This window comes from Eptesicus fuscus, chromosome 7, assembly GCF_027574615.1.
Source record: "Eptesicus fuscus isolate TK198812 chromosome 7, DD_ASM_mEF_20220401, whole genome shotgun sequence".
Lineage (NCBI taxonomy): Eukaryota > Metazoa > Chordata > Mammalia > Chiroptera > Vespertilionidae > Eptesicus > Eptesicus fuscus.
In genome coordinates, this window is record NC_072479.1 from 93687102 (window position 1) to 93711605 (window position 24504).

A 24504-nucleotide genomic window follows, 5' to 3' on the forward strand; every position below is an offset into this window, starting at 1 on the left:
TTTGCTTTTAAGATCATATTAAAAATTGAGAATTTAGCTACCTGAAACCTAGCTAGTCATTAGAAGAAAGGTTTTGATGGTAAACTTTGTTTCTTCATTGGAAGAAAGGTTTTGATGGTAAACTTTGTTGAACTTGGGTTATTATTATTTGGTTTAAAGGTAAGAATAGCTTCTTATTAGAGAAGGAAAATTTTAATAAAGAAATCAGTCCCAAATGCACGATTTCTTTTTTATTGATTGATTGATTTGAGAGAGAGAAAGGGAAAGAGAGAAGCAAGACTTTTCTTTCTTTTAAATTTTCTTCCATAAAAAATAAAATACTAAGATTAAATTTCCAAGGTCACCTTTTAACTCTGAACTGGAAAGTAATGGAAGCATTTTGTTCGGAAGTGTAATTCCATGTCTACATATTGTTGACTGCCAACAAAGGTTAGGTAGAATGCTGTATACTAGAACATCAGTGACGCTGGGTAGACCTAGGTGTGAAATTTTTTTTTTATAGTTGGCATATCATTATATTAGTAATGTCTTGTATTTCCTACAGAGTCAACTACGGGATTTTCTGTCTGGCAGAAAGTCCGCAGTAGATGATGAAACTGGTCTTTCTGTACCGACATCACCAATGAGTAAAGACAACCAGGATAATGAAAAGGTACTGATAAATTGTGAGTAAATTAAAGCAGGACATGATCCCCTTCAAATCACTATGAATTTGATTATATGTACAGTTACTATTTTTTTTTAAGTTTTATTTTGTTTAATAATACTGTTTGCAAAGAGTAATACATGGTTTTGGGCCAACGTAACAGGCACTGTACAAAAATAGGTATCACTCTAAGTATCAGAAAAATGGTTGAAGATCCAGATTGCCAGATTTCATTGAATCTTTATATAGTGTCTCTTGGTCATCGTGGGGGATTGGTTCCAGGACCCCCCTTGGACACCAAAATTCACGGATGCTTAATCCCTTATACAAAATAATGTATGTAGTATTTGCAAATAACCTACACACATCCTCCTATATACTTTAAGTCACCTCTAGATTACTTTAATCCCCAATACAATGTAAATGCTATGTAAATAGTTGTTAAAATGTGTTGTTCAGGGAAGAAAGATAAAAAAAATCCGTATACATTCAGTACAGATGCAGTCATCATAGGCCTCATAGTACATATCAGCAACAATATAACCTTTTAAAAATTTCAACTATTTTCCATCTGTAGTTGGTGGAATCCATAGATGTGGAACCTGTGGCTACCTAGAGCTGACTGTATTTGGTAAACGCCACATTACTGTTTTGTTTGGAAACAGTATTGTTGCTTCTTGGGAAGAAACGTACAACGGGAAAATCTGTTCTGCACCCTTTGCAGTAGAATAACTGCTGCATCATGAGTTCTGCTAGCAGAGTTTGTTATGCAAACACTTCACAGGAAAGTAGTGCAAAGTACAGGTTTGGTTTAATATAATTAAACCTGTTACCTTGGCCTAACTTAACTATATGAAAGGTAAGTTGCTGATGTCATGACACGTAATCCCTAAATGTCTTCAGCATATTATTTCCTGAAAATAAGGGTTTAACCACAATATTATTATCATATGTAAGAAAACTTAAGTATTCTCTGATATAATTTGGTATCTTCTCTATTCTCGTTTCTCTATTTGTCCCCTAAATGGGTTTTATGTTTCTTTAGACTCTTAACCTAGAAGAATTCCCCCCAGTCTTTTTTTACTTCTCATTTATCTGATTAACTCCTACTGGTATTATTTTATTTGTTTCTCTATTTCCAACAAACTGGAAGTTACACCTAAAAGCTTACTTAGATTGAGGTTTAACATTTCTTAACAAATACTTTATAACTGATGCTGAATATTTCATTTTATATCATATCAGGAGACGCAAACTCATGTTGTCTTGAAATGTCCAGTCTCTCCAGTATAAATAAGTGGTTTTCCCTTTGCTGTCAGCAAAGATCTGTGGGGTGATACTTGGGCACTGTGTAATATTCTGTTTCCCAACAAGCTTTCACCTGAATGGTTTTACGCATGCATTGATCGTGCTTGTCTAAGTCAATTATTTCTTTAGAGTTTGTAGAATGGTGAGTTTCTTAGTCTAGCATGTCTTTACATTAATTAGCTGTCATTTCTCAATAAAGAAGAACTTTATCTTATCAACTGGGTTGTATATCCTCTTTCGAAAAGTGTCTATTTAGATCCTTTGCCCATTTTTTTATTGGATCATTTATCTTCTTTTTGTTAAGTTGTACGAGTTCTCTGTAAATTTTTGAGATTAAACCCTTATCGGAATTATCATTGGCAAATATGTTCTCCTATGCAGTGAGCTTTCTTGTTGTTTTGTTGATGGTTTCTTTTGCTGTGCAGAAGCTTTTTATTTTGATGTAGTCCCATTTGTTTATTTTCTCCTTAGTCTCCATTGCCCTAGGAGCTGTGTTTATAAAGATATTGCTATGACATATTTCTGCTATTTTGCTGCCTATGGAGTCTTATAGGATTTTTATGGTTTCCCATCTTACATTCAAGTCCTTTAGCCATTTTGAGTTTGTTTTTGTGTATGGTGTAAGTTGGTGATCTAGTTTCATTCTTTTTGCATGTATCTGACCAAATTTCCTAGCACCATTTATTGAAGAGACTGTCTCGACTCCATTGTATACTCTTTCTTCCTTTGTCAAAAATTAATTGAGCATAATGGCTTGGGTCGATTTCTGGGTTCTCTGTTCATTCTGTTCCATTGGTCTTATATGTCTGTTCTTGTGCCAGTACCAGGCAGTTTTGAGAACCATGGCTTGATAGCTGGTAATGTGATACCTCCAACTTTATTCTTTCTCAGGATTGCTGTGGCTATTTGGGGTCTTTTTTTATTCCAGATGAATTTTTGGAGAGGTTGTTCTAAATCTTTGAAATATGCTGTTGGTATTTTAATGGGGATTGCATTGAATCTGTAGATTGCTTTGGGTAGTATGGACATTTTAATGATGCTGATTCTACCAATCCATGAACATGGTATGTTCTTCCATTTGTTTGTCTTCCTCTATCTCTTTTGTCAATGTCCTGTAGTTTTCCGAGTACAGATCTTTTACGTCCTTAGTTAAGGTATCTTAATTTCCTAGGTATCTTAATTTTTTTGTTTCAATGGAAAATGGGATTTTTTTTTTCCGATTCCCTTTCTGTGAGTTCATTATTGGTGTATAAAAAGGCCATAGATTTTTGGGTGTTAATATTGTATCTTGCTACATTGCCAAATTCATTTATTAGGTCTAGTAGTTTTTTTATGGAGTCTTTGGAGTTTTCTATGTATAGTATTATGTCATCTGCGAATAAGGACAGTTTTACTTCTTCTTTTCTAATTTGGATGCCTTTTGTTTCTTCTTCTTGTCTGATTGCTATGGCTAGCACTTCCAGAACTATATCAAGCAGGAGTGGTGAAAGTAGGCATCCCTGTCTTGTTCCTGTTCTTAGGGGAAATGCGTTTCATTTTGTCCATTGAGTATGATGTTGGCTGTAGGTTTGTCATATAAGGCTTTTATTATGTTGAGTTATGATCCCTCTATTCCCACTTTGCTGAGAGTTTTTATCAAGAAAGTGTGTTGGATTTTGTCAAATGCTTTTTCTGCATCGATTAATATGATTATGTGATTTTTGTCTCTCAGTTTGTTTATGTGATATATCACATTTATTGATTTGCGCATATTGTACCATCCTTGCATCCCTGGAATAAATCCCACTTGGTCATGGTGTATGATCTTTCTAATGTTATGCTGAATCTGATTTGCTAGAATTTTGTTGAGGTTTTTAGCATCTATGTTCATCAAGGATATTGGCCTGTAGTTCTCTTTTTATGTGGTGTCTTTATCTGGTTTTGGGATTAGGGCAGTGGTTGGCAAACTCATTAGTCAACAGAGCCAAATATCAACAGTACAACGATTGAAATTTCTTTTGAGAGCCAAATTTTTTAAACTTAAACTTCTTCTAACGCCACTTCTTCAAAATAGACTCGCCCAGGCCGTAGTATTTTGTGGAAGAGCCACACTCAAGGGGCCAAAGAGCCACATGTGGCTCGCGAGCCGCAGTTTGCTGACCATGCGATTAGGATAATGCTGACTTCATAGAAAGAGCTTGGAATTGTGCTTCCCTCTTGAATTTTTTGGGAATAGTCTGAGGAGGATAGGTTTTAGTTCTTCTTTGAATGCTTGGTAGAACTCCCCTGTAAAACCGTCTGGACCAGGGCTTTTGTTTGCTGGAAGATTTTTGATTACTGCTTCAATTTCTTCGGTAGTTATCAGTGTATTCACATTTTTTTTATTCTTCTTGATTGAGTTTTGGAAGCCTGTATTTTTCTAAGAATATGTCCATTTCTTCTAGGTTGTCCATTTTTTTGGAATAGACTTGTTGATAGTATTTTTTTCATAATCGTTTGTATTTCTGTGGGATCAGTTGTTACTTCACCTCTTTCATTTCTGATTTTGTTTATTTGGGTCCTCCTCTCTCTTTGCTTCTTGGTGAGCCTCGATAGAGGTTCATCAATCTTGTTTATCCTTTCAAATAACCAGCTCTTGGTTTTGTTGATCTTTTGTATTGTTTTTTTTTTCTGGTCTCTATGTCGTTTATATCTGCTCTGATCTTTATTATTTCCTTCCTTCTGCTTATGCTGGGCTTTTCTTGTTGCTCTCTTTCTAACTCTTTGAATTGTAGGGTTAGATAATTTATTACCATTTTTTCTTGTTTTTTGAGATAGGCCTGTAGAGCTATGAACTTCCCTCTCAAGACTGCTTTCACTGTGTCCCATAGATTTTGGATTGTTTTGTTTTCATTGTCATTTGTTGCCATGATGCTTTTTATTTCTTCTTTGATCTATTTGGTAACCCAATCATTGTTTAATAGCATGCTATTTAGTCTCCAGGTGTTGGATTGTTTTTATTGTAGTTGATTTCCAGTTTTATGCTGTTGTGATCTGAGAAGATGCTTGATATGATTTCTATCTTCTTGAATTTGAAGAGACTTTGCCTGTGTCCCAATATGTGGTCTATCTTTGAAAATGACCCATGTGCACTTGAGAAGAATATATATTCTGTGGCTTTGGGGTAAAATGTTCTAAAGATGTCAATTAATTCCATCTGATTTAGTGAGTCATTTGGGATTGATGTTTCTTTGCTGATTTTTTGTTTAGAGGATTTGTCCAGTGGTGTTAATGGGGTATTAAAGTGCCCTACTATGACTGTATTGCTGTCAGTCTCTCCCTTGATATCCTCCAGAAGTTTTTTTGTTTTTTGTTTTGTTTTTTGTATTTAGGTGCTTCTGTATTGGGTGCATATATGTTTACCAGAGTTATATCTTCTTGTTGAATTGCTCTGTTTAGTATTATGAAGTGGCCTTTCTTATCTCTTATTATGGCCTTCACTTTGAGTTCTAATTTGTCAGATATAAATATTGCTACCCCAGCTTTTTTTTCATTTCTATTCGCCTGAAAAACCTTTTTCCATCCCTTCACCATCAGTCTGTGTGATTCCTTTGTTCTGAGGTAGGTTTCCTGTAGACAGTAGATATATGGGTCATGTTTTCTTATCTACTCAGCTACTCTATGTCTTTTGATTTGGGGATTTAATCCATTTACATTTAAAGTTAATTATTGATAGGTACTTGTTTGTCATCATTTTTATTCTTTATACCTGAGTTCCTTGTTCCCTTCCTATTTATTCCTTTTACAGCAGACCCTTAGCATATCTTGCATTGCTGATTTGGTGTCATAAACTCCCTTAGTCCTTTTTTGTCTGTGAAGCTCCTGATTTTACCCTCAATTTTGATTGATAGCCTTGCTGGGTACAGTATTCTTGGGTTCAGACCCTTCCTTTGCATGACTTTGTATATTTCATTCCATTCCCTTCTGGCTTGATGTGTTTCTGTTGAGAAATCAGTTGCTAGTCTGATGGGGGAATCCTCTGTAAGTAACTTTTCATGTCTCTGGCAGCTTTTAAAATTCTTACTTTGTCGTTGGTGTTTGCCAATTTAATTATAATTAAATTGGCATTGATCTTTTCGGGTTCATCTTGTTTGGGACTCTGTGAGCTTCTTGGACTTGTGTGAGCTGTTTCTTCCCTATATTAGGAAGTTTTCTGTCATTATTTCTTCAAACAGGTTTTCTATTCCTTGCTCAGTTTCCTCTCCTTCTGGCACCCCTATTATTCCAATGTTGTTTCATTTTGTGTTATTCCAAAGTTCCCTTAGGCTCTCCTGTTTTTTAATTTTTTTTTCTAGATGCTGCTCTGCTTGTGTATTTTTTCCTACCTTGTCTTCTAGCTCACTGTTGCGGTCCTCCACTTCTTCTAGTCCACTGTTGTTGCTTTCTATGGAGTTCTTTCCACAGATTGCCTCACCAGCTGTGTTTAATTTGCCAATTCCGGGTGGATGTTATTCACTAATCCCAAAATAAAGTAAAGAAAAAATAAAATAAAACTTTAAAAAAAGGTAAAATAATAGTAGTAATAATAATTAAAAATATAATAAAAAAGGTAAAATCAGCCCTTGCTGGTTTGGCTCAGTGGATAGAGCATCGGCCTGCGGACTGAAGGGTCCTAGGTTTGATTCCGGCTGGGGGCACAAGCCTAGGTTGCAGGCTTGATCCCCAGTGGGTGGTGTGCAGGAGGCAACCGATCGGTGGTTCTCTCTCATCATTGATGTTTCCATCTCTCTAGCCATCTCCTTTCCTCTCTGAAGTCAATAAAAATGTATTTTAAAAAATAAAGGTAAAATCAAGTGAGAAAAATATTAGTTTCTTAAGTAAAAGATAAAAAAATAAAAATGTGAAATAGTGAAAGTTGTTCACTTCCTCTACTGTTCTGCTTGGCAGGTCTGTTTCCTGTCAGGTAATCAGCACAGTATTGAAGTTCCCTGCCATCCACCGCTCCTCTGTGTCATAAGCCACAACCCTGTTTTCAAGCAGGCAGGATCTCTTTGTTTCTCAGCCTGCCTATAGTTGTAGTTACACAAGGGTCAATTTCTGATACAACCCCTGGGTGGCAGTGTTTCTGTATTAATATCTGGGGCTAAAAGGCCCCTCTACCCAGTGTTTAGATGGCTTTCCCTGCAGCACTTAATACTGGGTTGGAGGTACGGACTGCCCCAGAGCTGGTTTTCCGTTTGTCTCTCCCCCACTCTGATCCCCAGATTCCACAAAAACAACTTTCCCATGCAGTCTCGGTGAGTGATTTTAATTGGAACATCCTATGTACTCGACTTTGCGATGAAAAGCAAGGATTTAAAAGAAAATAAAGAGCCAGAGGACATGTGCAGACTTGCATCTTTTTTTCTCTGGCTCTGCGCAGCCGGTATACTGGTAGAACTTCAGGCTGCCTTTCTGGGCCCGACCCTGCTGTGGGTTAATTTCTAGAGTCCCCTTCTGCCAGCAGCCCTGTGAACCCCTTTCCACATTCGAGGGCTACACTTATCCCGACAGCCGCAGATTTTGTGGGGCTCAGTTTTCCTCTGAGACTCGAGTTCCTGCTGCACACGTTTCACACGAATTTCTCCCTCTAGCCTGGATCCCAGATCTCACCTTTCTCTAGGCCAGTGGTTGGCAAACCACAGCTAGCAAGCCACATGCGGCTCTTTGGCCCCTTGAGTGTGGCTCTTCCACAAAATACCACGGCCTGTGTGAATCGATTTTGAAGAAGTGGTGTTAGAAGAAGTTTAAGTTTAAAAAATTTGACTCTCAAAAGAAATTTCAATCGTTGTACTGTTGATATTTGGCTCTGTTGACTAATGAGTTTGCCGACCACTGCTCTAGGCGATATCTGACCTTTCTGTCCACAGATTGCCTCACCAGCTGTGTTTAATTTGCCAATTCCGGGTGGATGTTATTCGTTTCAGCTGTTCTTTCTATCTGCTCTGTGAGAAGACACAGGGCTTGTCCAAGTATTTGTGATACTTTGTCTCCCCTTGGACAGACTTTTTAGGCTCCCGCAGTTGGGGAGGCTGGAGTCCCGGTGTTCCTGGGTTCACAGCTGAGGCAGCTGGTCCCTGGGTGTTGTGGTTGTAGGGTCCCGGGAGCTATCCGAGGTCTCCCTGGTTGAAGGTAAGGTGGGTTTCCGATCACAGCCACTTTCTCCTTCAAGATGGTACAGTCTCTGTGACAGAGCTGTCTGCTCCAGGAGAGATTTCAGCAGCAGTAAAGGCTGCCCAGCCATGGGAGCCCGGTCCGCCAGTCCCCAACAGTTCCTTGGAATATAGTTGTCCCTTACTCACAAATAGACACTCCCCGCACACTGCTGCACTCTCCTTTCATTCTGTCACTCCCACACTATCTTGCAGCCTGCTGTCCCAACGCCACCATCTTGGATCCAATTTGTGATTCATTTTAGTGATTTGTAACTATTTTCTCTTGCTTGAAATTAATGTTTAACTTACATCCTGCTTGTTTTTTTTCTCCTGCCCTAAATCATGACAAAACACTAAATTACCTGCCTTTTTTCTCAGTGTACTTATGGAGTACATTCATACATCAAGAGGGTAAATCCGTTACAGATGTGTTCTTTTTGATCTATCCTACAAGTTCTACAGGGCGGAAACAATAATTGTTATTGTGCCTTTTAATTAAAAGGAATGAACTAATTTGTACATGTAAAATGACCTAAGATAGGAGTTTTGGCTTATAGATATAAAACATTTTCTTAAAGGTATACCCATGAAAAAAGCTCTTAGTTTATAGAAACCAGTGAATCTTTGTTATAAGCATATAGTTTTCTCATTTAAAGAGCAATGATAGTTACACTGTATTAATCTTCTACTTTTTATTTTTTGTCTCCTTGGCTTGTATTTTCCAGGAGAATTTTATCTACCAGTTAGCTGATGGATTTGATTTTATGAAGACTATTAAAGTAGCAGCCATCCTCTAAGCCATTTTTCTGTTCCTTGCAAACTTCTAATTTTTCTTTTTTACAAAGTATTTTTGGAAGGCAATATATTGCTTTTAAAATTCCAAAGTAACTTTTTGGGCTGCAGTCTTGCAAAGATTTATTTTTATCACCAAATATGCTTACTAATACCACACAAGAGTCCTCGAATAGATGAATGAAATGAATTTGAGAAACAATGTTTTTGTTTCATTATTTTATTTTACTTCATTTTTTTTTTTAATGTACTAAACTATTGCTTTAGAAATTATGAAGTAATGAGGGAAAATACAATAAAGGCCCCAAAGGAAATAATCAATTAAATAAAAATTTTTACCAGCATATTAACTTAAGTCCACTTTTTGTGTGTGTGTGTATTTCATTATATGTGATTGATATTTGGCGAAGAAAGTAAACAACAAACAAAAACCCCCTGTATAAATTGTTAATCTTCTTAATTTAGAAGGACTGACTTCAAATTGAGATTCAATATCTGCATTTCAGTAATAATTAAAGGATGGGAAAAGGAACTTGGAATTTTCAGAAAGCTTAAAATTGTTCAACTTCTAAACAAACATTGCAAAATACTTTGTGGTATGGATAGAATCAGTTTATTAAACAAACAAACTGAACAGTATCTTTCTTTTCAGTGTCTTGGTAAAAGCTTCAACCTTGTGGATTTTTTCAATTTAGGCCCTTGCTTCTGGACATCATAACTGTATTTATGTGGAATGCTTTTTCAGACAGCCTCTTTAAAACCCACTTGCAAATACAAGCATAGGGAAACCATAACTGCCATGTTATCTGACCATAATGATAGGGACAGATTTCTAATTACATCCCTGAGTTAAAAGAAACACTCTAACTGTGAAGATGCCAAGATGTTTTCTCCTGATGTTTGCCTAGCATCAGAAGGACAAAATTTGCTAGACTTAAAGAGCAAGCTGTAGACGTGACAATTTAAGACCTGGTTTTGTACCCACTGAGGAGTAGATACATACATACTGGTAAGTCCCCATTATTTTGGCACAGTAGAAGCACAGTGGAATTAAATTGTAGTTTTACAAAATTAAAAGTGGGAAAAGTAAAAAAGTTTCTGACTACAATGTGAATATCACTGTTTTCTCTGACTTGATTTTTGCCAAATGTGTTCCTCTTCCCACTGTCAAAGGGATAAAGAAGATATACTGTATATTTTAGACATACTGTTGCACTGTGAAGTTAAAATAGAAATTTTTATATTATAGATTCACATGAAGTAATGTGATTTTCTATGAAAGTAAAGATGCCCTTTGAAATACAAGCAGAAAACTGTTATGCCTTAGTTTATAAAACTTTATGACAGATCTTAAAGATGATCTTAATTTAATTGTACTTACAAAGAACTTTTCTTTTTAAGGCAATGCAATAAAAACATATGAGCACTTATTTGATTCCACTGAAGTTTTTATCCATAGTTTCAATTTTGAATGATCTAAAAGGGCCAAATACATGTAATAATTTTTCTTTAATCATTGAACAAAAACTTATTAAGAACCTATTAACAAAAATGCATTAATTTCCTAATATAATGCCAATCATTCTTTTATACCTTATATCATTTGCTCTCATAGAACTCATAAAGTAGTAGAAATATTAAGAAAATAAAGTGTCAGAAAGTATTAAGATCTATAATTGACTGATATGCAGAGTTATAACAGGGTGGTAAGGAATATGTGAATGGCTGACTACTTTATCTTGGGAAATTAGGGAGTGTCTCTTCAAAGTTAATGAATATGCTAGTATCTTTAATATTTAAGAAAAAAGTCTCATAGAGTTAATATCCTGTTTTTAAAAATAAGTTTTGCTTAAATTATATTTTAAGTCCATATTTAAAGTAATCTTATCCTGTCTGTTGAAGGTTTTTAAACCTGACTGCCTCCGATGTTTCAAGAATTGTTTTTCACATGAAACTTAAATAATTCAAAAGGGTGCTATTTTTAAAAGTACTTTTAAGATACATATGAACTTGAGATGTCCATAATAATTATCTAAGAGACTTCCTAACAATTTGTAATTTTTTTTATTGCTACCTCTTTAACTCTCTTTATGCCCTATTTTATCATTTGACTGTGAAGGACAAGTACAGTATATATGAAAGAAATGATGCCCATATCTAGTGCTCTCAAATATTATGTATCTTGTGCTTGAATGTACTAGACTCTATAGCTTTGTTTTGGCCAGTTTACATCAACATCAACTATTTGCTATTATTTGCTTAGCATTTGGTTGAATCTTTTCATTTTAATACTTATTTGTTTATTTGGTATTGTCCAAGTCAGTATCTTAATAGTTCTCCAAAAGCTTAACCATATAATTCCAGCCCTTATATCTAGCCCTGAAAAGTACATAGGACCAAATAGTGCCAGTGATCCATGCCCTAGGCTACAGGAGGCTTCATTATTGGATATTGTATAGTGGCAAATATATGTGGGGGAATGAGATCAGGTCTTATCAGAAATGCAGAAATTTGGCTGTATCTTATATATCATTTTCTAACACCCATTTTCCAATAATTATGATAGTTGGTATTTACTCATAGCTTTTCATTGCAGCAAGTTGGTTTTATGAGCAAAGATATGTTAATTGTCCAACCCAAACTTTCAATTTACTTGGCAATTCTTTTTCCCAAAGATCTGAGTGAGATATTGTCATTGAATGATCATACATATTTTTACTACATATAAAAATTTATGGATTTAAAACAACTTCAATAAAGAAAATACTATTTTATTGTATAGGCGAAGTTACTGGCAAAGAAAATTATCTACTCATATTTGAATCTGCTAGTGAATTCAAAGAATGACCTGGCTCTGGCTCATATTCTCAATATTCCTGATAGAGGACTTGGAAGAGAAGCCTTCACTGATTTGAAACATGCTGCTCGAGAGAAACAGATGTCTATCTTTTTGGTAAGGATATGTTCCATTTTCAGGCTTTTTAAAATAAAGACTCTTTGAACAGTGGATCCATCTACCTTGATGTAGAATTCTTATAATTGTGATAAAATAACTTTTAAATTGTTACTTTATGTCCTACTCGGGGTGTTTTTGAAAATCCATAGTGTTTTTATGTTTTTGTCATATCTTTCCAATTTGGCAAGGAGAGTTTCTCTAGAAGGTGTTTTCCTACATGTATTCTTCAGAGTGCTAGCCAAAGGCAGAACACCCCTGTTACATGCTTTTTGAATTAACATTTCCAAGAGCAAACCATTTGGAAATAGTATATGTCTTTATTGGATATACATAAATTCATGTTTGTATTTAAAAATCTTTGGGAAGTCCTGCCATAAAGAAATTTTCAGTTAACCTTGTTATTTAATCTGTTGTTTTCTAAGTTATTTTACTGTGGTACTTTTCCTCAGATTATTGAAATTTCATAGTATTTGTCTTTCTAAGGGAACACTCTGGAAAATACTGCTTTATAATATTGTTTTGGCAGGGATACTTTTATGTTTAGTCATCATATGTGTATATTATTGTAAAGGCAAAGCCTCTTGAATTACACATGATCAAATAATCCTAGGATGTGAAACTAGATAGGACTTAATGATTAGTCTAAATCTTCAATTTGCATATCCAGAAGCTACAGCTTGGAAGAGTTGAATTAATTGCCCAATCAACATAGTTGACACTGAAAACCCCTTTGTTCTGTACAACAATTCCAGTAGCCAGTAGTCAGTCTATATAACAACATATTCATAAACCATTTATTTATAGTCAATGATATACTCTTATGAACATACTTAATTTGTCCCCTAACCTTTGCTGGCATGAATTCTGCATGGCACCTGTTTCTTTGATTACTTACTTCTGAATCACTGTGTGGTGTGAGTCACAAAAGCGCTTCACTTGTATAACCAGAATTATGTAAATATACCCAGCTTCATAGAGTAAATTATTGTTTTAGCTTACTAACCATTAAACATAACGATAATTTGTTTTAATTCATAGGTGGCCACATCATTTATTAGAACAATGGAGCTTGGAGGGAAAGGATATGCACCATCACCTTCTGATCCTTTAAGGACACATGTGAAAGGATTGTCTAATTTTATTAATTTCATTGACAAATTAGATGAGATTCTTGGAGAAATAGCAAATCCAAGGTAATGATTTTTTATAAATTATAAATGTGTGTTATTACTCCATCTTTAAAACTTCACAGAATCAGAGGTAGAGCTATTGAAATGATCAATCATCAGACCAAACAGTAGGGAGAAGAATAAATATTTAGATGAGTAAAATATAATCATGTGACCTTTCTCCCTAAAATTTTGCTTCTCTGTGATTACAAAATTTTTACCAAAGTCAAAAGACATGTTTAAATTAAATTTGTTTAGAGAAGAGTGTTTACCATTTGTCTTTATCTGAAAGAAACAGATTTTTGAGGCCTGGGAAAAAAACTAATAGATACTTTTTTTCAAAATTTCTTTTAAAAATAAATATATATTTTTAATGATTTCAGAGAAGGAAGGGAGTGGGAGAGAGATAGAAACATCAATGATGAGAGAGAATCATTGATTGGCTGCCTCCTGCATGCCCCCCCACTGAGGATTGAGCTCACAACCTGGGCATGTGCCCTGACTGGGAATTGAACCATGTTCATAGGTCGATGCTCAACCACTGAGCCAAGCCAGCCAGGCTCAACTTTTAACTTAGCAATAAAGGAATCCCATATCAAGAATGAATAAGAAAATTAATGAAGAGATATGAATTCTCTATTCTATTTTCCGTTAGTTTTTTTTTTTTGCATAAATTTTTTATTCATCTAAAATTTGTGTTTTTGTGATATTGGAAGTGAGAGTTTATTTTTATAACATTTTAGATTTATTTATAGATGTATTGGATGGTGAGTAATTTTTAGATTAATTTGGGGGAGGCAGAGGTGAATTGTTTATGCTAGCAATTGTGGTACTTCACTGTCAATTTGGTTGTTATGCCATTGCATAGTACTATTAGAAATAGCTGGTATTTATGGAATACTAGGAGCCCAGCGCACAATTCGAAATCCCACAGTGCTGCCCACCCTTGAGTTGCTGATCCAGCCCTGCCTCCCTCTCTGGCCCTTGAAGCAGCCGTGGCCACTGCTGATCAGTCCCTCCCCCAACACAGGCATGCGGAGGCCCCTGCCGCCCCTCCCCTGACTCTGTATGTGCAACCTATTCCTGTCTGGTTGACCTGTTATGGCGTCCCCGTTAATTAGCGTATTTTTCTATTATATGTGTGTGTGTGTGTGTGTGTGTGTGTGTGTGTGTGTGTGTGTGTATACACATATATATATGTATATATATATATATATATACATATATATATATATATATATATATATATAATTATGTGTTAGACATTGTACTTAGCTCTTTATGCTTTATGGGGATTATCATTTGATTACTACAACAATTTTCGGTGATAGATACTATATAGGTACCCAATTTAGAGAGGAAAAAACAGAAACACTGGGATTAAGTAATTTACCCTAATCACATGGTTATCAAGTAGCCAAACTGGGATCTGAACTTAGCCAGGTCTGACTCTGGAACCATTTTCTTAATCACCATATTTTATTCCAGAAACTTCTTTCCAGTTCAAGATTCTAGGAAGAATTGTTTTTTTATGATTTTATTCTGAATTGCATCCTTTTCTCTTTTCATATGGCTATCCATTACAAGGACGTAAATTTTTGGAAGAGGCTTTTGATATGACTTTTAGTCAATATCAGTGACATCATCTGAACTCCCAGATAATGTATGGCTGATCATTTCTTCTGAGTTAGCAGATAATTTTTAAAAATACTTTATTTTAAGCAAAGCAATATATGTATATTATGGTAAAGTTGGATAATACTACAGACCTGTAAACATCCAATTTTGTGTGTGTGTGTCTCTTTTATATTTATTAATTTAAATGACATTTTAATGCAGCTATTTTTGATTTTTCAGTTTAGATATTATGTATTAACTTTCTATCCTGGAAAATAAGAATTTGCAACCCACTCACCAACTTCCCAGCATTCCTTCCCACCAGACACACACACACACACACACACACACACACACACACACACACACTTTGCTTCCTTCCTCCTTTAAGTTGTCGTAATCTTTAGTCTCTTTTGAGTCCTCAAATTTGATAATTTTCTCTCTCTTTTCCCCATTCTAAATCTATATTTCAGTGAAATTCAAACCTCTTTCCTGAAATTCAAAAATATATCTTTACTTATATATGGGTTGTTACCTCAAAGGCAAGTCAAATTTAACATGTTCCAGATTAAATCTTCATCTTTCCTTGAAAACCTGCTTCTCCTTCTGGCTTGATGAAGCCTCTCTCCCTCCCGTCATCCAAACAGAAACCTGAAACATGTCTTAAACTCCTTTTTCTCCTTTCTCTTTCCCTTCAGTCACCAAGACCCATCAATGCTTCTTAATTAACTTTTTTTTTTTTTTATGTTCTTTCTGTAGCTACTACCTTAATTACATTGTTTATACTGCCTTTTTTCAGATTTTTATTCTTTCTTGTCTGGATTCCCCCCCCCCCCCCCTTATTTCTGACTTATTCATTCTACCTCCAATCTTGAGTTGCCCTATCCTGGTGTCCTCACTGCTGCCAGTGATCTTTCTGAAACAGCAAATGCTACTTCCATGATTAAATCCCTTTAAATATTCCAAATGAGGATAAAACTCCAGAAACATCAGTATGGTATACAAATTCTATGCACTCTTAACTCCTGCCTGCATATCACTCTGTGTCTCAATGTTAAAACTTAGAGATAAAAATGTATTTAACTCTTGTAACCGAGGTTAAGTTTGTACTACTTGTCTTATAATAGGGTGGTGGTGATAGGGAATCACAATAATCTTTGAGTCCAAAGCATGATGGGGAATAGGCTGACAGGGAAGAAATCCAAGAATCCATTATCACACTTACCTCCCCACGGCCATTTGGCCATGTTGGCTATAGTTTGGCTGCATTTCTGCCCTTTGCCAGTAGGTGCCACCATAAAATGCATACTGTACTTTCACCTAAAAAAAGAGGTTTCAGGTTTCATAGTTCAAATGTTTAAAATAGTAGTTCAAATGTTTAAAACTCCGTATTTCAAGTTTATTACACAATAAATCTTCAATGGCACACCTGAGTTATATATATTGGACTAAATGTTATGCATTAATAGAATATTAAATCTGGTTTAAATTTTCCAGTGCAGAATTTCATTTAAATATATTTCGGAAGCATTTTGATACATTTTATGTAGCACCTTTAATTATATTTAACTAGAGGCCCAGTGTACAAAATTTGTGCACTCGGGTCGGGGGAGGGGTGTCCCTCAGCCCGGCCTGCACCCTCTCACAGTCCTGGAGCCCTTTGGGGAATGTCTGACTGATGGCTTAGGCCTGCTCCCTGGGAGGAGCTGGCCTAAGCCATCAGTTGGACATCCTTAGCACTGTCACGGAGGCGGGAGAGGCTCCCACCACCGCCGCTGCACTCGCCAGCCGTGACCCCGGCTTCTGGCTGAGCGGTGCTCCCCCTGTGGAAGCACACTGACCACCAGGGGGCAGCTCCTGCATTGAGCATCTGCCCCCTGGTGGTTAGTGCGCGTCATAGTGACTGGTCATTTTGCTGTTCGGTCGATTTGTATATTAGCCTTTTAATAATATAGGTCTAGAGGCCCAGTGCACAAAATTCATCCACGTGTGGGGGGTGGGTTCCTCAGTCCTGCCTGCACCTACTCCAACCCATCCCTCTTCCAATTCGGGACTGCTAGCTCCTAACTGCTCACCTGTTTTCATGCCTGATTGCCCCTAACCACCTCTGCCTGCCAGCCTGATGCCCCTAACTGCTCCTCTGCCTGCTGGCCTGATCACCCCCTAACTGCCCTCCTCTGCCGGCCTGATCGCCCCTAACCTCCTCTGCCTGCCGGCCTGATCGCCCCCTAACTGCCCTCCCCTGCCGGCCTGATTGCCCCTAACTGCCTCTGCCTGCTGACTTGAATGCCCCTAACTGACTCTGCCTACTGGCCTGATTGTGATTGCCCCCTAACTGCTCCCCTGCTGGCCTGATTGCCCCTAACTGCTCCCCTGCTGGCCTGATGACCCCCTAACTGGCCCCCCTGCTGGCCTGATTGTCCCCTAACTGTCCCCCCGCCGGCCTGATTGCCACCTAACTGCCCCCCCCCCTGCTGACCTGATTGCTCTCTAACTGCTCCCCACTGCTGAATTGATCACCCCTTAACTGCTCCCTGTTGCTGGCCTGATTGCCCCTAACTGCCCTCCCCTGCTGGCCTGATCATCCCTAACTGCCCTCCCCTGCTGACCTGATCGCCCCCTAACTGCTCCCCCCTGCTGACCTGATCGCCCCCTAACTGCTCCCCCCTACTGGCCTGATCTCCCCCTAACTGCTCCCCATTGCCAGCCTGATCACCCCTAACTGCTTTTCCCTGCTGGCCTGATCGCCCCTAACCACTTCTGCCTCAGCCCCTGCCACCGTGGCTTTGTCCGGAAGGATGTCCAGAAGATTTCCAGTCTAATTAGCATATTACCCTTTTATTAGTATAGATTGTTATAGATATATTTTTTTAAATTCACACCCCAGGATATGTTTTTATTGATTTTGGAGAGAGAGGAAGGAAGAAAGAGAAACTTCTATGTGAGAGAAACAGTGATTGGATGAAACCCCCCAACCTAGTTATGTGCACTGACTGGGAATCCAACCCTCAACCTTGTGGTTTATGGGACAATGCTTCAACCAACTGAGCAACATGGCCAAGGCTGGAGTTATAATTTATTTTAGCAAATAGTTACCAAATTCATGAAGATGGTGAGGAAAAGCCAATCACTCTCTATGGTAGATAGTTGGCATTACCTTAAAGTATTACCTACCAATCATTGGTCTTTATTATTGCTTATTGTTCTCCTTCAGTCACTGTGTTTTGATACAAGCTTGGGGTTTAATGTGTTTTTTCTCACTAGTTTCATTTTTTTTCTCCTTCTGCTCCAGGGCTTTGATGTGATGCATTTAGTAGTCAGGAGCTGCAGTTTACCTTTCTCACCTAAATTCTATTAATGTTTATCCAGAATAGTCATAATGTGTCTTCTGGGAAGCCTTCCTGAGTACCTCCTTGTTCTCTGCCCTTCTCACTCAAGCTCTCTATTCCTTTAGTATCTCATATCGTATGATCAATTTTGACCTTTTAAAGAGAAAGGTTTTATTCATTTTGTATTTCTAGTGCCTAACACAATTGTCCTGATGTCATTTGAGTTAAAACTTCAGGAGTTTCTAGGCTTTAGAAGTAAGTGTTTGCACTAATAAGCCTCTGTACTATTGAGCAGATATTTGAAGAGTTAATGGTTGGCTAGTGCATAGTGAATGCATAGCAACAGACTAGTCATGACACTGGTGCTTGGTGTTTTTTGCCAGGGATCAAAATATTGACTTTGACAAGTGTCTTAAATAAAGGTTTTATAATTTTTTTCTAAATAAAATACAATCGGTGAATTATATTTTAAAATTTAGCATATTTGTTCTTGTGGATAGAACGAGAAAAGGGAGGCAAAGGTGACTTTACCTAGTATTTAAAGCTTTGTTTTTTGGTGTGGTGTTTTTTTTTTGGTTGTTGTTCTTATAATTGACTAAGATAATCTTTCATATTTTATTATCCTTTTGAATCTTTTCCAAAACGTTTCCATTAGAGATTACTTCCCAGAAAAAGCACAGAATGTTAATTGTGTATTCATTTTGGCTACATTTCATCCAGTTACTTCCATGCTTTTGATTGAAAATTAAGAAAACATTAGCTGCAAAAGAAAGTGCCGGTATGCTTAAAAGAATTCCTAGAGTCTATGATTACGGTTGTATGGCAGACTAGGTTGGCTGATTGACCCTTCCTTTCACAGTAATTAATAATGCTGGATAACATATTTTTTAAATGCTTCTTAAATACATTGATGAGCAGGCAAATGCAATGAAAAATGCAGACAAAAACTAGGGGAAGGAAGAAAGTCAGGAAGGGAAGCCAGCTTTTATTTTGAGACTATTTGCTGAATTTGGTGATTTGGAGAGTCTGTTCTTATAGCTACCAACGTCTGCGGGGACAGACGACAAAGTCGAAGGACTTCCCAAGGTGAGGAGCATCTTAGGACATACTCATCCTTCACGGCTACCCCTTCAGTGTAAAATGAATTAAGACTAAGGGTTTGAACTTGATAAAGGGTTTCTGTGAAAGCCTACTTGATGGTAAAATATTTTAGCATTATATTTAAGATTTAGAACAAGAGTTCTTGCTCTCATAATTTCTTTTTAACATAGTAGTAGATGCCCAAATCACTATAATAAGGCAAGAAAAAGAAAAAGGAGACATAACAATTGAGAAGGAATAAGTAAAACTCTAATTGATGATGATATGATTATATATGTAGAAAACTCCAAGAATCAGAAGAAAAATGATTAAAATTAATAGAATTTATCAGTGTTTCTGGGCACAAGGTTATTAAACAAATAGCAATCTTTCATATTTTATATCTTATACCATCACCAAATAGAAAATGTTAAAAAGTAGCATCAAAGAGCCCTAGCCAGTTTGGCTCAGTGGACAGAGTGTCGGCCTGCAGACTGAAGGGTCCCAGGTTTGATTCTGGTCAAGGGCATGGACCACGGTTGCAGGCTTAATGTGTGTGCGAAGGCAACCAATTGATCTGTCTCTTTCACATCAGTGTTTCTCATTTCCACTCTAAAAATCAATGGAAAAATACCCTTAGGTGAGGATTAACAACAACAACAAAAAAGTAGCATCAAAGATATAAAGTACATAGAATCTATAATAATAAAAGTGTAATATGCTAATTAGACTGGACTTCTTCTGGACGTCCTTCCTGACAAAGTCGGGGCTGGAGGGAAGCCAGCCGGGTCCTGGGTGCCTGCAGGCGGCCTGAGGAAAGTCAGCCCCGGTCCCAGGTGCCTCGGGGTGGCCGGAGGAGGGAAGCAGCCCAGGTCCCTGGTGCTTGCCGGTGACTGGAGGAGGGAAGCGCAGGTCCCAGATGCCGGAAGGAAGCTGGTGCTGGCAGCCAGGGGAAGGAAGGCCTACTCTTGCACAAATTTTCGTGCATCAGGCCTCTAGTAGGTCAAATAAAAGCCATACTAGCTTCTTCCCCCTTGGAAGGTTCAGGCACAATCTAAAAGTCAAACAGGGCTTTGTGACCTGACCTTGGTACTACTAGAGATTTTTGTCCTTAGAAAAACCCCATGCATTCTGCTTGCTTACCACTTATAGCTTCCAACTTTCCACTCCAACTCTTCTTTTTTCCTTTTTGTGGGGAGAGATTGGGTGGTACTTAGAGATTTCCTCCTATTCCTGCCAAGCTCAGTAATATGTTCCCCCAGAGTATCTAGAATCCAGTAGATGTCCCGTAAGTGCTTTTACATTGCAAATAATAATATGGATCATAGTTCAATATATATTTTTTATCTTAAGTATTAAAAACTTAAAATTGTTGTATGTCTTAGTGGTCAGTTTATTCAACAAACATATCAGTCATCTTCTCTGTGTGAGGAGTAAACTGGTAATATGAAGATTAGTAAAATACAGTTCCTTTTGCCCTGGCCAGGTGGCTCAGTTGGTTGGAGCATCATCCCATAAACCAAAGGGTGTGGGTTCGATTCCTGGTTGCCAGTCCGGTCTGGACGCATATGGGAGGTAACCCATCGATGTTTCCTTCTCACATGGATATTTCTCCTTCTCTCCCCCACCCCCTTTCTCTCTAAAATCAATAAAAATCCTTGGGTGAGGATTAAAAAAAAAAATACTGTTCCTTTCTCAAGGAGCTAATTTTTTCAAGCTTTTCCAAGCTTGTCATAAGAATCGCTTGTGGTACTTTTAAAACAATGCAACTATTTAAGTCCTTCTCTGGAGAGTGTGATTCAATAGGGTGGGATCTGGAATTGATCTTTTAACCTTTTGCACTTGGATGTCAAGTGTGACTCGACACGGTTAGCATCAGTAGCAGCTCGTATGTCGAATGTTTCAAAAAATATCACACCATGAAAAATTATAGAGATTAAAATTACTCTTTGAATGTATCAATAATTTGAAATATAAATAAATCCAAATAAATAAGTTTGTATGAAAAGAAACTCCAGTTTTTTATTCTACTGCCGTGCTTTGTAAAATCTGGGGTATTTAAAAAATTAAATCCCGAGTAGAATAAAGGAATCGAGAAAAAAGCGAGTGCAAAGGGTTAAACTAATGCTGAGTATTTTTCCTTTTTTTGGTGGGGGGAGAGTGGGTGGTACTTGGAGATTTGGGGGAACTGCAACCCAAATTTATTCAGGTTCAGGCTTAGTATAAAGAAACAATTGAGTTCAGGTTTTTTAAAACACTTATTTGTTGGCCATAGTTGGTCGAGTCTCTGGTTTGCTTTAGATGACCAGGCAAGTTTGGGAGACACTGGTCTAATGCAGTGGTCGGCAAACTCATTAGTCAACAGAGCCAAATATCAACAGTACAACGATTGAAATTTCTTTTGAGAGCCAAATTTTTTAAACTTAAACTTCTTCTAACGCCAATTCTTCAAAATAGACTCGCCCAGGCCGAGGTATTTTGTGGAAGAGCCACACACAAGGGGCCAAAGAGCCGCATGTGGCTCGTGAGCTGCAGTTTGCCGACCACGGGGCTAATGTACTATTGCATATTAAGTCTCTGTAATTTTTTTTCTAACTTCCCTTTTCTACTTGGACCAGCTATTTAAATATGAACAATTATATTTCCAATGATCATAAGGGAACCTGGCTTGTTTCTAAAACATAACGTCTGGCAGTGAGGCAGTGAGGATGAAAACTTTAATTCATAATTTCCTTTCTGGCACTATAAAATTCACGGAGAGGTTAAGCAGCTTACTCAAGATAGAAGGTGAGGGAGCTGCGATTTGTGCTCTGGTAGTCTGCCTCCACACTCAGACCACACCCCCTTCTCAACTGGCACAGTGCAGCCTTTGCCACCGAGATGGAGATCTCCCAACCTCAAAAAAAGCCCCCTTCTGTTGTTGACACCTGTAATTTTTTTCTTGTAATGGACCCAAATCCTTCCCTCTATACATTTCTCACATTGGTTTTAGGTCTGCTTTCTAGAGCAGGAACTGCAACCCAAATTTATTCTGGTTCAGGCTTAGTATAATGAAACCTGGGTTTAAAACACTTATCTGTGGGATGTAGTTGGTTTAGTCTCTGGTTTGCTTTAGGTCCATACTAACTAGCTTGCTTTCCTCTTTCATGTAATCACCCTTCTCATACTATAGTGCAATATTATGTGTTCCAGGTCAGTCTCCGTCCCCACCACCTCCTTCCTAGCCCAGAACAGTGCGTATTCTTGGATAAGCTACTTAACCATTTTGAGACCCAATTTTCTCATCTGTGATTTAAGGGTAATAATACTTACTGAATTGGTTTTAAGATTAAAGTGAGGTAGGATTCTAGGTATTCAGTGAAAGGCAGCTTTTGTTACCTTAGTTGTGTCGAAAGGTACGTATTTTAAGTATATTGTGTATATATAACTGCATTGGAATCAGTCATTATATATAACTAAATTATTTTCCTTTAGCTTTCAAATAAAGAAAGAAGTAACTTACCTTGTTGAAATGACTTTTTAATTTTGCTTCTAATGGTTCTCATCCTTTTCTCAAATGTGTTACTGTTTGATTTTTAAGAACAAAGCCATAATCTTTGAAAAGTGTTGATTAATTCTGAGAACTATATTGTCAAGCTTGTGTGCACATTGTCATTTCTAATACTATTATAAAGGCAATCTTATTCCCATTTTCAGCATTGCAGGGAGTCGGATACTCTCCGTGATAAAGATGCAGGTGACTAAAGGCCAGAACAACAGGGATCCTTTTTGTAAAGCAGTAGAGGAGGTTGCTCAGGATTTGGATTTGAGGATTAAAAGTATTATCAGTTCTCAAGAAGGAGACTTAGCTGTTAGCACCACTGACATCAGTCCTGCTCGGGTAATGAGCTTTTTATATTTTATTATCATTCTATATAAAACATCTCCTATTTGTTGTAAAAATGGTTTGCTATTGCTACTTAAGTCAGAAGAATGTGTTTCCTGTATTATGTTGTTGAAAATTTAAGTTCTCAATAGGATTATGTAGGATTATGTTGGAGTTGGGTAAATCATAATATCTTTGGACCAAATTGACTGTGTTTGTTAAAGTAGGGCATTGGATAATCTTCAGTATCCCTTGGAGCACTAGCAATTTATAATTCTTGATGGATACTAAGGTGTTCTGTCATATTTTTTAATAACTAGTCTTTGAAGCAATTATTTTCCCTTTGGTTTCTCTGCTTCTGACCTCAGCCCTAGGCACTTAATAGAAGAGCAACAAAAATGGTTTCTATTCAGTAGTTTATTTTTCTTTTATAGAATTTTTCTATTTCTGATTTCTTATTTTCTACCTCCATTGCAGCGTACTGTGAACATTCAGAATTTCTCATATACTTAGAAGTCTTTTAACAATATATTCCTAGGACATTCACCTCTTTCTTTTTTTTTTTTACATAGATTTTTGAACATTATGCAGTATTATAAGTATGGTATTATAGGAAAAATTTTTTACCTTGCTTTTAGCTCTAAAACACAATTCTGGAGTATGTGTTAAAATCCATTTGTTACAGTTTAATTATTCAAGTAACAAAAGCCACTTTTCATTAGTTGTGATTGTGACAGCTAGTGTATGAAAAAGGACTTTTGCTTATTTTTTATTACTTATTTTATTCACATCCCCTGGGGACTATTTTTAGATATTTCTCGATAACTGCCTGTTTTTAGATTAATTTGATGGGCGAGATTCTAAGTTGCTTTCCATATAGCCCATGTATATCAACAGTTCCTGTGACTGACTTGGCTCACATGACAGCCAGGTTATTACTATCAGTATAAATCAGGAATTGTCACAACTCAGATAATTAAGAGCATCTATCTCTCCTGTTTCTAGTCACAAGAAATAAAAATGCAAACAACCTGGTTCTTAATAGTATGTTTTTCACCAAATCAAAAATCTTTGAAAAATGTGATTCAGTAATTCTCCGTGAAGTTAATATTACACAATATGGACTTATCTGGTGCTGATGAAAAACATATTTGTTAAGCACTAGGTTGTGATAGATAATTGGTTAAAATTCCAGTGTAGGTGTATATTATAGCTCACCAAATCCTGAGCCTGCGTCAGCCAAGTAGAGAAAGGAGGCCAAGATCATGTTGGTGAAAGCTGAGGAGTGTCCCAGAAAGGGCAGCTTTGATATCGAGGTATAATGTCCAGCAACACTATTGGTTAGGCACTCTAAATACCCATGTTTTACCAATGATTTAACTGAAGCACATTAAGGTTCAGCAACTTTCCCAGACTTATACAGCACATACAACTAGTAAGTTAGTATCAAAATCAGATGGAAATGCCTTCAGAGTCTGTGCTTACATGTATTTATGTATAATTTTTTATCATATATTTTTGCTTATTCTTCTATCTGGTCATCACGTTTTTCCAGCTCTCCTCTCTTAATCTGCTTTTTCTTAATCTCCA

General features: G+C 37.1%; 1 protein-coding gene across 1 annotated transcript in view; it reads left to right on the plus strand.

The window, feature by feature from the left end:
• Window positions 1-24504, plus strand: part of PARPBP (PARP1 binding protein) — a 50956-nt gene that overhangs the window by 9600 nt on the left and 16852 nt on the right. Inside the window, exons 4-7 of the mRNA XM_054718545.1 lie at window positions 545-652; window positions 11681-11851; window positions 12893-13047; window positions 22746-22929. Of these exons, the coding sequence (XP_054574520.1) occupies window positions 545-652; window positions 11681-11851; window positions 12893-13047; window positions 22746-22929 (618 nt within the window). The remainder of the gene's footprint in view (window positions 1-544; window positions 653-11680; window positions 11852-12892; window positions 13048-22745; window positions 22930-24504) is intronic.